The sequence below is a fragment of the Antedon bifida genome, chromosome 4 (assembly GCF_963402885.1).
Source record: "Antedon bifida chromosome 4, ecAntBifi1.1, whole genome shotgun sequence".
In the NCBI taxonomy this organism is placed as follows: domain Eukaryota; kingdom Metazoa; phylum Echinodermata; class Crinoidea; order Comatulida; family Antedonidae; genus Antedon; species Antedon bifida.
In genome coordinates this window covers 9,456,040-9,471,047 of record NC_136229.1, presented here as the reverse complement: position 1 = coordinate 9,471,047, position 15,008 = coordinate 9,456,040, and the positions used below count along the sequence as shown (strand labels likewise).

The 15,008-nt window shown below is 32.7% G+C and overlaps 2 protein-coding genes across 2 annotated transcripts in view; both read right to left on the bottom strand.

Annotated features, from left to right (window-relative positions):
- LOC144839162 (uncharacterized) overlaps positions 1–15,008 on the bottom strand; it is a 304,410-nt gene that overhangs the window by 93,810 nt on the left and 195,592 nt on the right. The window lies entirely within an intron of this gene.
- Positions 10,492–11,870, bottom strand: LOC144839480 (uncharacterized). Its single transcript, XM_078694857.1, has 2 exons — positions 11,057–11,870; positions 10,492–10,603 (listed from the first exon to the last, which is right to left on the bottom strand). The coding sequence occupies exon 1, from the start codon at positions 11,857–11,859 to the stop codon at positions 11,488–11,490; it is 372 nt and encodes a 123-aa protein (XP_078550983.1). The 5' UTR covers positions 11,860–11,870; the 3' UTR covers positions 10,492–10,603; positions 11,057–11,487.

Below are 15,008 nucleotides of genomic sequence, written 5' to 3'. Positions count from 1 at the left end.
CACAATTCATCGAGTAACAAACAAGTATTGCCGTACGGACACACACATAACAAATGATGATGAACAAATTGGTGAAAAAACAAATTGCCGTATGGTTAAATTTACATATGGTTAAATTGCCGAAAGGAAACAATTTAGCGTAAGAACAAAATTGCCGATTGCCGTCAATTTAACAATACGGCAATTTAACCAAACGACAATTTGTTTTATCACCATGATTTGTTCATACGGCAATGTGTGTGTCCCTACGGCACTATTTCTTTGTCACTCGAAGAATTATGTCTTTAACGCCATTTGTTTGGCTGATGGAAGTGGAATTGTACGTACGGCAACATTTGTCTATTTTGCCCCTAATGGCCGCCAATACCTACCCGATTTTCTAACGTCACTAGCAACTCGAATATAACAAATATGATTTTGTTTCTTTTGTACTTGTTAATCCCATTTAATGGAGCCGCGTCGCGCTAATGCGCATCCTATTCTATCCTAGATTGTATTACTTCCCCACCAAAAGGGTTAAAGTCCACAATACAGACAAACCATGGATTACACAACATTTACGTACACTAATTCATAAACGTCTACGTTAAAAGTGACCAAATGAAATGGAGAAAATTTTGAAATATTGTTAAGCGCGAGGTCCGAAAAGCAACTTCTAAAAACTTAAAAGTCCGGGCCTTGACGATATTGTTTGTATTGTACTTAAAAACTAAATTTATATATATATATATAAATCCAAAGGCAAATTACTGAAAAAATGACAATGCTGTGGGTATCAGTGGCTGGATCTCAATGGAGATACAAACAAAAAAGCGAAAAGCTAAATCAAAACGATAAGTAAAACAGCCAGAGAGTTATATATATATTATATTTATAAAAAAGGAAACCCTCACTCTTTTTCAAACTATCGTCCCATCTTTCTCTCACGTCTCAAACACTATCGTGTTTTTTATATTATATGCAACAGATTTTTAAACTTTTTTCTTATCACAATCTTCTTCTAAGTGACACCATTAAGGCTACTCAGAAATTGGCGTGCCGTATTATCCTAGGTAGGAATTATAATTCTTATGATTAAGCTCTGGACCTTTGTCAACTTGACTTTCTCAAGTGTCAAACTATCTAAATTTTGCCAAAAGATTGTCCTCAACACCGCATTTTTTTTTATCTTATTCCACATATTCGTTTTCAAAGCCACAATATAAATCTACGCAATGGTAAAAAGACTACGTAATTAAATGCAAAAACCAATAGGTTTGTTAATAGTCCAATTCCATACTATATTCGATTAATCAATGAATCATAATTTGTTTTAGTTAGTTACATTTCCCCTGGTGACCTGTGTGACACCTTTCTCTTTGATGGTGCTGCTACAGTCATTTTTGTTTTGTTTTTTTTTTGCTATATTTTTTGATGTTGTATTGGATATTTGGTATATTTATATTGTATTATATAGACTTCTTTTTAACTGTAATATTAAATTTGGCCCTTTGGGCCACTATTTGTAATATAATTTTGACGGAATAAATAAAGTGAATAATAATTATGTTCTTTCATAATTACTTCTCTTTGACATGAGTTACAAACATTTTAATTTTCATCACGTCATCATATCAAAAAATCAGAATAATTTGAGCAACTTAATTTCATCTATACAGCATAATGTTAATCTGAATAGCTCATCGGTCTTTTACTTTCTTCTATGCTAAACTGTATATAATTTATACAGTGAACTCTGTAAATACTGTATGACACAAAATAGACACGATCTGAACAAATTAAAACCTTGCAAAATCTACGTCCTAGAGTTCGGTTAAGCAAAAAAAAACTTAATATTTTTGTCCAAGACCCTGGGCTGGGGATTTTTTTTATGACATTCTATTATGGTGGTATACTCTATCAGAAAATAACAACACCTTTTCTTTTCCCACAAATGTGTATATTAACTGTTCTGCACCCAGGCTTTAAGTAAGTAAATGTATTTTTAAAAACATTTACGTGGAAATGAATTGAATGGTTTCGGATAACAAACAAATAAATAGAACTTAAACTACATGGTGAAACTATCCCTCGCCCGACACCATTTCATCTGACACAATACGCAACTAAAACATTTCAAATTTGCTTGACAGAATCGCATTATGGTTCTAATGGCCTGCCCTTGTTGTAGGTAAATGTGCGATAAAAGTGTGTTCTGACGGTAAGCCTACTTGTGGCCAAATACCATCCATAAACATGCCATTTCAATTTTTTTTTTATATATATAATTTATATAAAAGCGTTTCCCTGTATCTTTTTAAAGAATGTTCTAAATGTTTTTTGTCTCATTATGATTACATTTATTATAATGTTGTTTACATTTCTTATCAAATTAATACAATATAAAGAATTAAAAAAATGTGGGTACAAGACGTTTGTAAACATTTAGGAAGATTGGATTTTCCACTTAAATTAAATTATTTCATCTGTTTTCGATGTAGACAAAATAATAAGTAACTAAAACTGTTTGACACATGTAATTTTCACTGGTTTACAATTTATGAAATCTATCTTAATATTACATTATTGATTTTGATGTTTAATGTATAACAATTAATTTATTATTTTTTATAATTAAAATTTTCGTTTAAATTTCGTTTTTTTTTTAAAGTTTAAAAAAATTGGATTTAATTGAAATAAACTCAATTAAAAATTGTCAATATAGTCCATATAATTTACGATGAGTGATTTAATATAATTATCTACTACTGTTTGATATCAAGTTAAAGTTCATTTCAAATTTTAAAGAAAGCGAATTGTATACAATATAACTATTGTAGAAGTAGTATTAGTAATTCAACTGCATGGATGCCTAGACAGATAATGTATAATTAATTGGAACAGAATATAACACTAGAGATTAACCCTTCCTAACTCACACCCTAGATATTGTAAACACTTACCTTATTTGATGCGCACCTATTTAACCATACCCAGTTTAAAGGCAAGAGAAAAGTGTTACACCGTGCTCTAAGACGTCCCTATAAGTAGGCACTGTTTCTGAATTGTGCGCAGTCGCATAAGCTTTCAAAAAATATCGTTTCATTATAGGTCTTTGTATTAAGCATAGCAATGCCTGTGGAAAGCTAATGTTTATAAAAGATTATTATTTTAGTACGTTTATTAGAAGATAGTAGATTACTTTTTAGATGTAAAACTGAAAACGAAAAGCTTGTGTCTTAAGAATTTCAAACTGTGAGATTAATACTAGATAGATACATTTACACTAAGTTCATTACTTCATCAATCATTACTTGATTTCTTATTGATCTTATTCTATTACATACAATCTTTGATACAGTAAATAACAATATACATTGAATATCAAACATACATTTAATTTAAAAATAAATAGTATTTTTACTATTAAAATGTTAACTAATACCTTTTTTTGAATGGTAAACAATGTAAAGACGATTCTAATAATTTAAGCGGCCCGCTATAAATCTCAACATGCATGCCAAAACAAACGGAAGAATCGTAACTTTTCAGTAAAAATACCGGGTTTCCTCCAATTTTTATTAACGAATCCTGACAAAAACAGATAGATAGATAAATAATGCAGCAACTAGACCTATAGCTAGCGTACGATGTTCGTAAGTTACTGCTGTTTACCAGTTAGGCCTACAAAAATAAGCCTAGCTAGACCGTCTACGATCGAGTGGATTGTTTCTCTCTTTAATATCAATTCAAATCAATTCACATTTATTTGGTCATTGTTTATAATTACAATTTCAGTATATAATTGACGGCAAGGGTCCTGCATAAAGAAGTTTACGATTCTGTTTTTGCAGGCACTTTAACATAAAAGCATAAAACAATAAAACACAACATAAAGTAAATAAAAGTTAAAGAAACGACATTTCCTATATTCATTTTAGTGTTGTTCATCAGCATTAAAGCAATAAATAGTGTTTTTTAACATGTTTATTTATACGTTTATTTTTTCTTTCAAATTATTCAGTTTATTACCGCCAGTGAATTTCTTCCACAACTTTGGTTCATATATGTGTATACAGTGTTGTCATAATTTGTTTTTGTCTTGTGTGGGTTCGTCCCACTGTTATTATCATACTCTGTTATAAATATTATATTTTTTAAGCATATTTTTTTTTCGTTTATATGTTACAATGTTAAAAGTAATTGTAATAACAATATTGCATTCGTTATTTTACATTAAAAAAAAGTAATTTAAATATATAAAATAAGTAACAAAATGACAATAAAAAACGTAAAAAATTCATTAAAAACGTACCTTTGACAGTTGTCATTATTATATAAATCTCGTGTTCGTGTTCGGGTAGAGAGGCTATACATACATTTAAGACAATGAATGACCTGGTTGAATGTTTTTAAAGTATATTATGCATTTATTTTTACAAAACGTCAAAAATGGTAGGGAATGTGTCTTTTTAAATACTTAAAGACCCATACCCTAATTATCCATATCTATTCTAATGTTACAGTGCTAAACTTCAATTGAACCAGCATATTCAAAATTACAAATGAAACAAAATTCACTCTTTTAGAGTGAATGTCATCCTTTTAAAGAGTGGTATTAAAGAGTGAAGCAATTGGTTTTCACTCTTTTACATTAAATGAGTACGGTAAATCAACCAAACAAGTGACAAGCATAATTGTGATATTTCTGATAAAAATTATATATATATATATTATTTTATTATTATTACAAAAATAATAAAATTGAAAGTTAGTTAAGTAAATGAGATGTTATAAAACACTTTGTGTAATATTCATTAATAATAGAATGTATACATTATTGTACTTCGATAAAATTCTTCACTAGAGACCAACCATATTGAATAACAGACCTGAACATTTCCCAGAATCCGGCACGCATACTATTAGTCATTTCCGTTCACTAGTTCTGAAATTAATAATTTCGCGATCGTGCACACATAGGTGATATTCTTCATAGCTAACAATGAAGAGTTGATTTCGTAGTTATAATAATGTATATACTATATATTTAACGTGCTTTGATAATGCAATTCAAGATCATTACATTATATGAGATGTCATAAAAATGTAATTTAGTATCATAAACAAAATTATATAATAGTAAAGTGTAAATTAATAATAATTAAAAACGTTCAGTGTTGAAGATAAAACACCTGGCTATTTCCCAGCAAAAAGAACCAATAAGTTAGGCTACCTTCCGTGTACACTACTTATGTAATTCGTTAATTTCTCAACTAACCAGACGAATATTTTATAACACATTCAACTAATCAATTGTAGAGATAGGAATAATGTTTTAAAGTTGAAATATAATGGTTGTCTTAAGGCCATCTCAGACAGCGTACGACGACGATACGTCTAGTAGCGACGCGTCGGTGGGAGTCGTCTTGAGATAGCGATAGGCGTAGTTTTTAGGACGTTTTGAGAACATTAAACATGTATAACTTTTTCATGATGAAATGACTCGTGGGGCCTCGTCGTACGATTCTGTGTTGGCATGTACTTTTTTTAATTGTATCCTAGGATCTGTCCTTGTAAATGACGCCAAAGAACAATGTATGTTACCCCCAATAATAAATCGTCACAATTTCAGCTAGGGCACACATGTCAGTTGGTCGTCGTAGAAATGTTTATCAAACGTCGATTGTAAGTTAAGAAAACAAGAATTCACAACAACATTGTACTGGAAAGTTTTAACACGTCTTCTAGAGAAGGAACCAAATCTAATATAATCAGTTGCATTTCATGGTAAAGATCTGTATATTGTTATAATACTTCGATTGCATTAAATGCTTTACTAGACTTACAATAGTGGATGGATAAGGATAGAATGAAATACAGTACAATAATATTTCTCAGTATCTTTTTTCTTTCCTTCTTTCATTTATTCAATAAACAATGGCCTCCGGCCCATTTCACATATTATAATCTATATTATTTTCAGACATACAGGTTTTTCTCTTTTCATAAGCTTTACATAAATAGGTTGCAAAAGACTTTTTTGGGTTTCATTGTTTACAAACATATTTTTTAACATGTAGGCCTATACATTTAAATAAGGCACATATTTTTTCCTAATATTTTTATAAAAAGGACAGTATAAAAGAAAATGTTTTTCATCTTCTAAACTTGATCACAAAACATACATATTCTAGACTCTCTGTTAATTTTTAAATGTCGCCTCTTTTCAATCAACAGATTATGGCACGATAATCTAAAGCGTGATATGAGTGTTCTATACTTAAAACTTAAATCATAAACATAAGGTTCGTAAAAATTGTCAGACTTAATATTTTTATAAAAATTGAGACGTGTATTATTATTAATTTTTTCAGTTGATTTCTGCAATGCAACATCCCTAATTCTTTGTGAGATAATAGGTAAAATGTTTTCATTGATTAAACTATTCCACATATAACCACGATCTTTGAGTTTGGTAGCATTATATTTGGTAAATTATTATTTTCCATTTTATTGATTTTTATCTAATACTTGATCATTCTCAATATTTGATAGTAATTAATCGGAATTCTATCTAGTTCATTACGCGCATCTTCGTTTGGGCATGACTGTGGGACGTTCAGAACACTTTATAGTGTTTTACGAGTACATTTTCAATACATTTACATTCATTTCCCCGCCCCCTCCAAAAGTTCACTACCGTATAGTAGTATTGAAACGACTTGTCTATCAAAAAGCTCAGACTGTATTTTTGCAGACGAAAATCCCAAATTTAACATTTCACATTTCACATAACTCTTTTTCTCTTTTCCGCCTGTTTGATTTTTATCGTGTTCCAATCCCCCTTATTGTTAAAATAAAAACCTACATTTTTATATTCTTTTACTATTTCTATATTGACATCATTTATGTACCATTTTTCATCCCCTCCTGTAGTTCCACCATTTCGGAACACCATAGCTTTAGGTTTTAACTTATTTATTTCTAACTTATTCACATTGCAATATTTTACAACACAATTTATTTGCTTTTGTAGACCAACTTTAGAATAAGAAAACAAAACCAGATCATCTGCAAATAATAAGTGTGAACTTACAGTGTTATCAATTAAACAGTAGTGATTATTTTCTTTCAGTAAAGTGTCTTTAAAATCATATAAAAAGAGAGTGAAAAGAAGAAGAGAGAAGACTTTAATCCTATATTACATTCTATTGCATCTGTTAAACCATGCAGCGTTTTAATTTTTATTTCAGTGTTCGTGTACATAGATATCAAGAGTTCAACTAAGTTTACAGGAAGGTTTAACTTGTCTAATTTACAAAATAAAATCGATCTATCCAAACGATCGAAAGCTTGCTTAAAATCTACAAACACACTACAGAGTTTTCCCCTTTTTTTGTAATGCTTTATTGATTATAGTTTGAAGTATAAAAGCATTATCAATCGTACTATAATTTTTCCTAAAGCCCGCCTGTTCCTCTGATATAATTTGTTTTATTTCTACCCATTCTCTTATTCTGCTTTCTAATATTTTAACAAAAACTTTACTAAAAATGGATAATAGAGTAATTGGACGATAGTTTGATGGATTTTGCCGGTCCTTGTCTTTATGTATTGGGACTCATATCCCCTGTAACCAACTTTTTGGAAATGTACTACTTTTAACTATTCTATTGAATGTTTTGTATAGTCAATTTTGTGTTGCTTGAATATTGTTTGGAAGTAATTTATCCACTGTTTGCATGTTATTTTATTTGCATCTATTTCTTTTTTTTCTTTAAATATTTTCCAAAATTCCTTTCCATTTTTATGTATGTTGTCTATAACAATATTTTCTTTTTGTTTTTTGAACTGTCGTTTCTTTTTTCTAAGTAATTCTTAATATGTTTTTCTATGTTCGGCATATATTTGGAACTATTTGTTTTAATCTTTCCTTGGCTGTATATTATTTCAGTAATTTTGTTTATTAGAGTATTACTGTCGTCTGTTTCTGAATTTTTAATTACATCATTTATTTGTTTATCAATTCCTTTACTCCTAATGGAATCATCGTCTAGTGTTATCTTCTCATCCCAGATATATTTAGGACCTGTTTGGCATATTTTGCATGTTGTATTTACTATATCAGATTTTAGCTCATGTTTAAAGCTGAATTCTATTGAAAGGTGGTCTGATTCACATCTATTGCTAATATTAAAGTGTTTAAAGAAGTTTTCCAGTAATAGGTTTTCACTTGCAATTACATAATCGTTTACACTTTTGCCTTGATGACCTAGAAACGTGAAGAATCCGATTCCATTGTCATTTCCAACCCTACTATTTAGAATTCGCATTTTAACATTTTTACAGAAGTCTAGTAGTTTCATTCCATAAGGGTTTGTAATTTTATCCATAGATATTTGTTTAGATGTGTAATAGATCTGGAGGGTCATTAATGTCAATGTTTTCGGATTGCATTTTGCTATTAAAATCATCGAGTTCAGCCGTCCTCGAGTTAAAATCTCCAGAATGGATAAAACAGCTTTTTCCATATTTAAGATTAAATTGAATAAGATCTAATTCTAGTTGCTGGTATATGTCGAATTTAAAGTTTGAACCTGCTGGAGGTGCATATACAAATGCTAAAAATAAGACCATTCCGTTATATTTGTTATCTAATGTTAACCAAATAATGTATTCGCATTCTCCGTTAATTTCTGTTACGATCATATTGTTTTTAATGTATACACTGAGTCCCCCTGAGTTTCTTATATAATTTTTGTTCCCCTTTCTTATTTTATTAATACTATCTTTTTTTAATATACTTTAGTATAAGGTACAATACCATCACACGGCTAGATTAGTTTCCGTACACTGACAATGACAATGACAATGACAATGATTCTTTATCTTTTTATCGACCCTTCATTTGCAAACTGATAATGTTCTGAACATGCGCATTAATAATTGTCTAGCAATATATTTCTTAAGTTAGCAATAGTGCATTCCCTAGTTTTATTAGGTTTTTTATTTCGTTCAGCTTCGATATTAAAATTAAGTTATTCAATTAAATGCGATGTTATAACACAGTTTTATTAGCGTAACATAATGATAACAAACCCGACTATTTCCCAGCGAATAAATGATAGCAGCGGTACGTTAGATTACTTTCCTTACACTGCGGTAATTCACATAACAATTACTTTTGACCATTAACATTGTTTATAGACTGATTGGATAATTACAGATATGGAAAATATTTCGAGAAACCTTGATGCGTGGTTATAATATTATTTGTGGTATTCATGATGGTGGTGGTGATAGTGTTTGTGGTGGTGATGATGGTGGTGGTGATATTATTTGTAGTGGTGATGATGGTGGTGATAGTGTTTGTGGTGGTGATGATGTTTGTGGTGATAGTGTTTGTGGTGGTGATGATGGTGGTGGTAATAGTGTTTGTCGTGGTGATGATGGTGGTGATAGTGTTTGTGGTGGTGATGATGTTTGTGGTGATAGTGTTTGTGGTGGTGATGATGGTGGTGGTGATAGTGTTTGTGGTGTTGATGATGGTGGTGGTGATAGTGTTTGTGGTGGTGATGATGATGGTGGTGATAATAATTGTAGTAGTTGTGGTGGTGATGATGTTTGTGGTGATAGTGTTTGTGGTACCGATGGTGGTCTTTGTGATGGTGTTGATGATGATGGTGGTGGAGGTAGTGGTGGTCATGGTTGAGGTTGTCTTCGTGGTAGTCAGTGTGGTCGCGATTGTATTGATAGTCGTTATCAAATCGTTCATTTCTGTACAACAGACGACAACTACTAAGTTTGTAAGTGTAGAATATAAATTTTATTCTTTTTTAAATTAATAATTATGACAATAATAATATAATAGTTTAATATTAATTTGATAAACAATCACCTCTCCCTGCATATTCTGACCTCTTCTCTATCATGTCCGGTGTAGTGACTAGATTGGGGTAGATATTTCGAAGTCGACATAAAACAAATAGTCGTGTCACGCACCGTATCTATATTTAAAATGTAAAATACGTTTTTATTTTAAAAAGCCTAAATAATTTAGCAATTCAAATTGTATTGAGACAAGTTATAATACTGTATATACAGTTATATATATTTTAACATTAAATGGTGATAATACAAAACTAGATACAATTATAAACATGAAATCTACATATCTCAGGAAAGATATTTTGCATACTAACAGTATGAGAAAATGTTTAGTAGATACATTCACATCCACTGTACAAAAGTGGCCGGAATTGCTTCACATTTCAGTTGTACGTTTCATTCAAAACACTGTTATTTATTTATCCATGATTTCGCAGTCAGGTAAAATAAAACCTATTTAACATTGTGGTCGTCTCTCAAATACAAAAGCAATGCTTCTTTTTTTTAAAGAAACTGTTAATCAACTTTACTCATTAAAAGTATATTGTTTTTGTTAATAAACGTGATAAAATGTTCAGTGCTAAAAGTTGAATGTGATAATAGTGCATCAGTAGAAGTCAGCAAACATGGGTCTCGTGCTTCTGTAATTGCATGATGATGATACATTCTAAGAGTAAATATTATTAGCCGTACTTGACATGCACAGTCATAATGAAAGCTTCCTTACTCACAGCTGAAAATACAAAAAAAAAAAGATAATTTGATCATGGCTGATCAATTATATAAAAATATGGAAATTGTACTGGTTGCTGGTGTAGCCTAGCGTTTCAAGTCGAGTCGTAAAGCGCGTCAGCGGTAACGCAATTTTCACCAGTCAGTTCAACTCGTCGAAACAAAATAAAGGTCAAAGGTCAGAGCGATGGTTCCCAAACTTTATTCCAACGTGTAAACTATAAAGGAATACAATAAACATTCTAAATAATAAAATGCAATAAATCCAGCAATATCATCAATAAATCATTCGATCAACGTTATCATTATTAGTTGAAATGCCTAATTGAATCTACTTTACTTTAAACCTTATAATAGCCTCAAAGATTAGGTGAGGTTTAAATCAATATATATAAAATCTCTAATCTACAATTATAATACTGAAACTACAAGTAACTAAAGTTAAATTACTCACTTGACTGTGGATCCTATAACATTCTGTTGTTTCTAAAACCTTTAAACATTGTTTCAATCATGTAAATTCCGTATAATAAAAATAGGTGTTCTTCCTTTATAACAGTAAGGTGAAGTGTGGTTTCTTTAGCTAATTATCATATCTTCTAAGAGAGAGGGCAGGTTTCCATGGTAATAATCTATAAGGTCATAGCTTTGGGTTCTTAGGAATGTTGGCTTGTCATAAATCATCCCTGTCTTACTTAAAGTGAGGTACAGTATAAAATAAAAGGCTAGTACAGTATACTTGGTATACAGTCCACAACACTCCCCGCCTAAAAATGTTAAAACTTAAAAGGGAACATTTTTAATCTACCTATTCTAATCACTAAACTTGTACATAGTAATTCAATCATTCCTAGTATACTTTCAATCAGAATAATCAAGTCTAAACTAAGTAGAGATTGGAGCTTTCTGGATCAATACAAGCTCGGAGATTGGTCTTAAGTAGGTACGTTGAGTTCCATCTCGGCATATAAGGATGTCAGCTTTGCGAACCTTTCCATCCTCACTAGGGTATGTCTTAATTACACGTCCGAGTGGCCAGTTGCATCTAGGGTCGTCCTTTTCACGAAGAAGCACGACATCATCATCTGAAATGTCTGGTTTGGTATGGAACCATTTCTGTCTGGATTGAAGATTTTGGAGGTATTCTTTTTTCCAGCTAGCCCAGAACTGGTCTGCCAGGTACTGGACCTGACGCCATCTCTTCCTTCCATAGATATCCTCCTTTACAAAGTTTCCTGGGGGTGGATGTGGTGGCATAGATTTCTGAGTTAATAGCATGGAGGGGCTGAGGGCTATTGGATCATTGGGATCTGCTGATTGTGTGGTGATGGGACGTGAATTGACAATCGCGCATGCCTCGGCCATTAATGTCACTAGGACTTCATGTGTGAGTCGGTGTCCGCCCAGTTGATCAAACATTGCTTCTAAGATGCGTCTAATTGTTCCGATCTGCCTCTCCCAAACTCCTCCGAAGTGTGAAGCATGTGGTGGGTTAAAGATCCACTGACAGTTTTGAGAGGTCAGGTACCTGTCAACGAGTGTCTGATCCATCTGTCTAAGTGAAGCATCAAGCTCGTTCTTTGCCCCAATGAAGTTGGTGCCTTGGTCGCTCCTGAGTCTGGAAACTGGTCCTCGTAATGCAATGAAACGACGTAGTGCCATAATAAAGGCTGATGTATCCATTGATTCGATTATTTCGACATGAACGGCTCTGCTGCAGAGGCATGTGAAGATTACAGCCCATCTCTTAGAGTCAGCTGCTCCACCTCTGGTTTTTCTTGTTTTGACAGGCCATGGACCAAATACGTCAGTACCGACGTTGGTAAATGGCGGAGTTGCCTCTAGTCTGTCTTTGGGTAAGTCTGCCATTTGTTGGGTTAAAGGTTTTCCTCTGAGTTTTCTGCACACAACGCACTTGTCCACGATACTTCTTACCAAGTTGTTTGCTCCAAGTATCCACATGCCTCCTGATCGAATAGCCGCAGTTGTTAGCTGACGACCTTGATGTTGCACTTGATAATGAAAGTGTTCTGCGACCAATTTGGAGACGTAACTGTCTTTCGGGAGGAGAACAGGATGTTTGCCTCCAAGTTCGAGGTCAGCCCTTTTTAAACGCCCACCAACTCTGAGCAGTCCGTCTTGGTCTATGAAGGGACTTAATTTTTGAAGAGGGCCAGTCTTGATCGTAGGTTGAGTTTCATTTTCGGGTGTCAGTTCTAATGTTTCTTTGCTGAAGGACTGGTGCTGGACCTCTTTTAGTATGATCATTTCCGCACGTTGAAGTTCAATCAACGACGGCCGCTCTGGCAATCGTTCTGTCACATCTTGCTGCTTGTTTACCCTTTTTGCCTTCAACACTTTGGTCTTCAGTATTAAGGCTGCAACTGCTCGCTTGAGAGATTTCCAACTCGAGAAGCGTTTAAATCTTTCGGTTCCTAATCCTGGGATTACATTGGTGGCTTTGGCGTGAACCTGTGTACGGATTTCGGGGTCATTTTCATTCAGCGGCAACGCCTCTTTCAAATTGATGGAATTTGTCGGACTAGGCTGTGAACTCCACAGAAACTCGGGTCCTGTGAACCATGTGGTATTCATAAGGTCTTCTGCTCTCACAGATCTTGACGCAATGTCAGCTGGATTCTGGTCGGTAGGAACGTGGTACCACTGGCTGGAGTCAGATACTGAGTGTATTCTGTGGACTCTGATTCGTTGGATATGTATCCCAAAATCACCTGACTGTCGGTGTAGTAAGTGGTGCTGTCGATTTTCATGCGATCCTTTAGCTCAGGTTCGATTGTCTGTACAAGAGCGGTAGCCATAACTGCTCCACACAGTTCCAAACGTGGTATAGATACAGCATGTAATGGTGTCACTCTTGCCTTTGCTAAAAGTAGGGAGACGTGAGGTATACCATCTTCATTGAATTGTCTTAAGTATACTGTAGCTCCAATTGCCTTTTCACTTGCATCCGAAAAAGCATGTAATTCACGGCGTTTCACGGTACCAAAATTGGCAGGCTGGTAGCAACGTTGAACGTCTACTTTCTCCAAGTGGTGTAGAGAGTTTCGCCAGCGGGTCCACTTGGGGAGGCATTTATCTGGGAGTGGTCTATCCCAAATATCTCGAGGTGCATTCGGTTCGTTCTTCATTTCTGACATCAGCTCACGAAGGAGAAATTTTCCTTCGATAGAAACAGGTGCAACTAGCCCCAAAGGATCAAATATAGAGCTTGCGATAGATAACACTCCCCGCCGTGAGAATGGTTTGTCGGGTAAGTCTACCGTGAATGTGAACGTGTCTTGCTTCAGATTCCAGTGGACGCCAAGTGATCGTCCGTCCACTCTGTTACATACTATTTTATTGGAAAGTAATTATTTTTGTGTGAATCTTCTTGGAGTTGTTTGAAAGCCTATCCGCTTACCTCTTTTTCTTCAGAAAACATCTAATTTAGGTCCTAAAGTGACAAAAATACACCAGATTCTGCCCACTGATTCTGCCTCCTGAACTAACATAGTACAGTGTAAGTCAAATTAATTGTTTTAATTTTTTTTTTATTGAAATCAATCTGCCTCAAAAAATATAATAACAGAAAGGTAGATAGGTATTTTAATAATTTTTAAATTTAAAAATGTAAAAAAAACTGAATAAATGTTTATACATACATTATAAATGAAATAAAATAACTACTATTTTAGTAATGCATACACAAGTACAGAATATTAGAAATCAAAGAATTATGTGTCTAAATATGGCATTATTAGGCTAATTTGCTGTGAGAAAAACATTAATGCCATTGGCCTATACAAAAAATCAATGCAATTAGACAAAATAGTTACATAAACAATTAATACTAATATTGGTAGGCATAAAATAATAGTGTATATAAACTTTCCTTAAATATAAACAGTATAGGGCCTTACTAATTTATTTAATACATAATATATAAACTATATTACACAAAAGAAATATTAATGAATTTATAAGGACATGATGATTATCAAAAATAGTCAATATAATTTAATATTATTTTAATATTTTTATATTATATCATAGAGATTTTCAAAAACATAGTTTGGTAACATTTAGTTTCTGTTAGATATCAGACCATTAATATTTGGAAATAACCTATAATAATTATAAAACATTCTTCTTTTCAATGCCATTATGCGGTTAAAAACAAGTACAGCAGTTATGCATATATGTAGATACAGTATTGTGAGAACACAATTTCAATAATTTCTTTGTTAGTTATCAACCTAGGGGTTAAATTATTAGGAAAACATTGGTTTATTTTTTATATAAATTATATTTACAGAAATTCGTTCTTCTAGCCTCAGGTCATTCCTGAAGTTAGACACAAATCACCCAAATTAGTATTAAGTAATGGATATTAGATGAAGTACAGT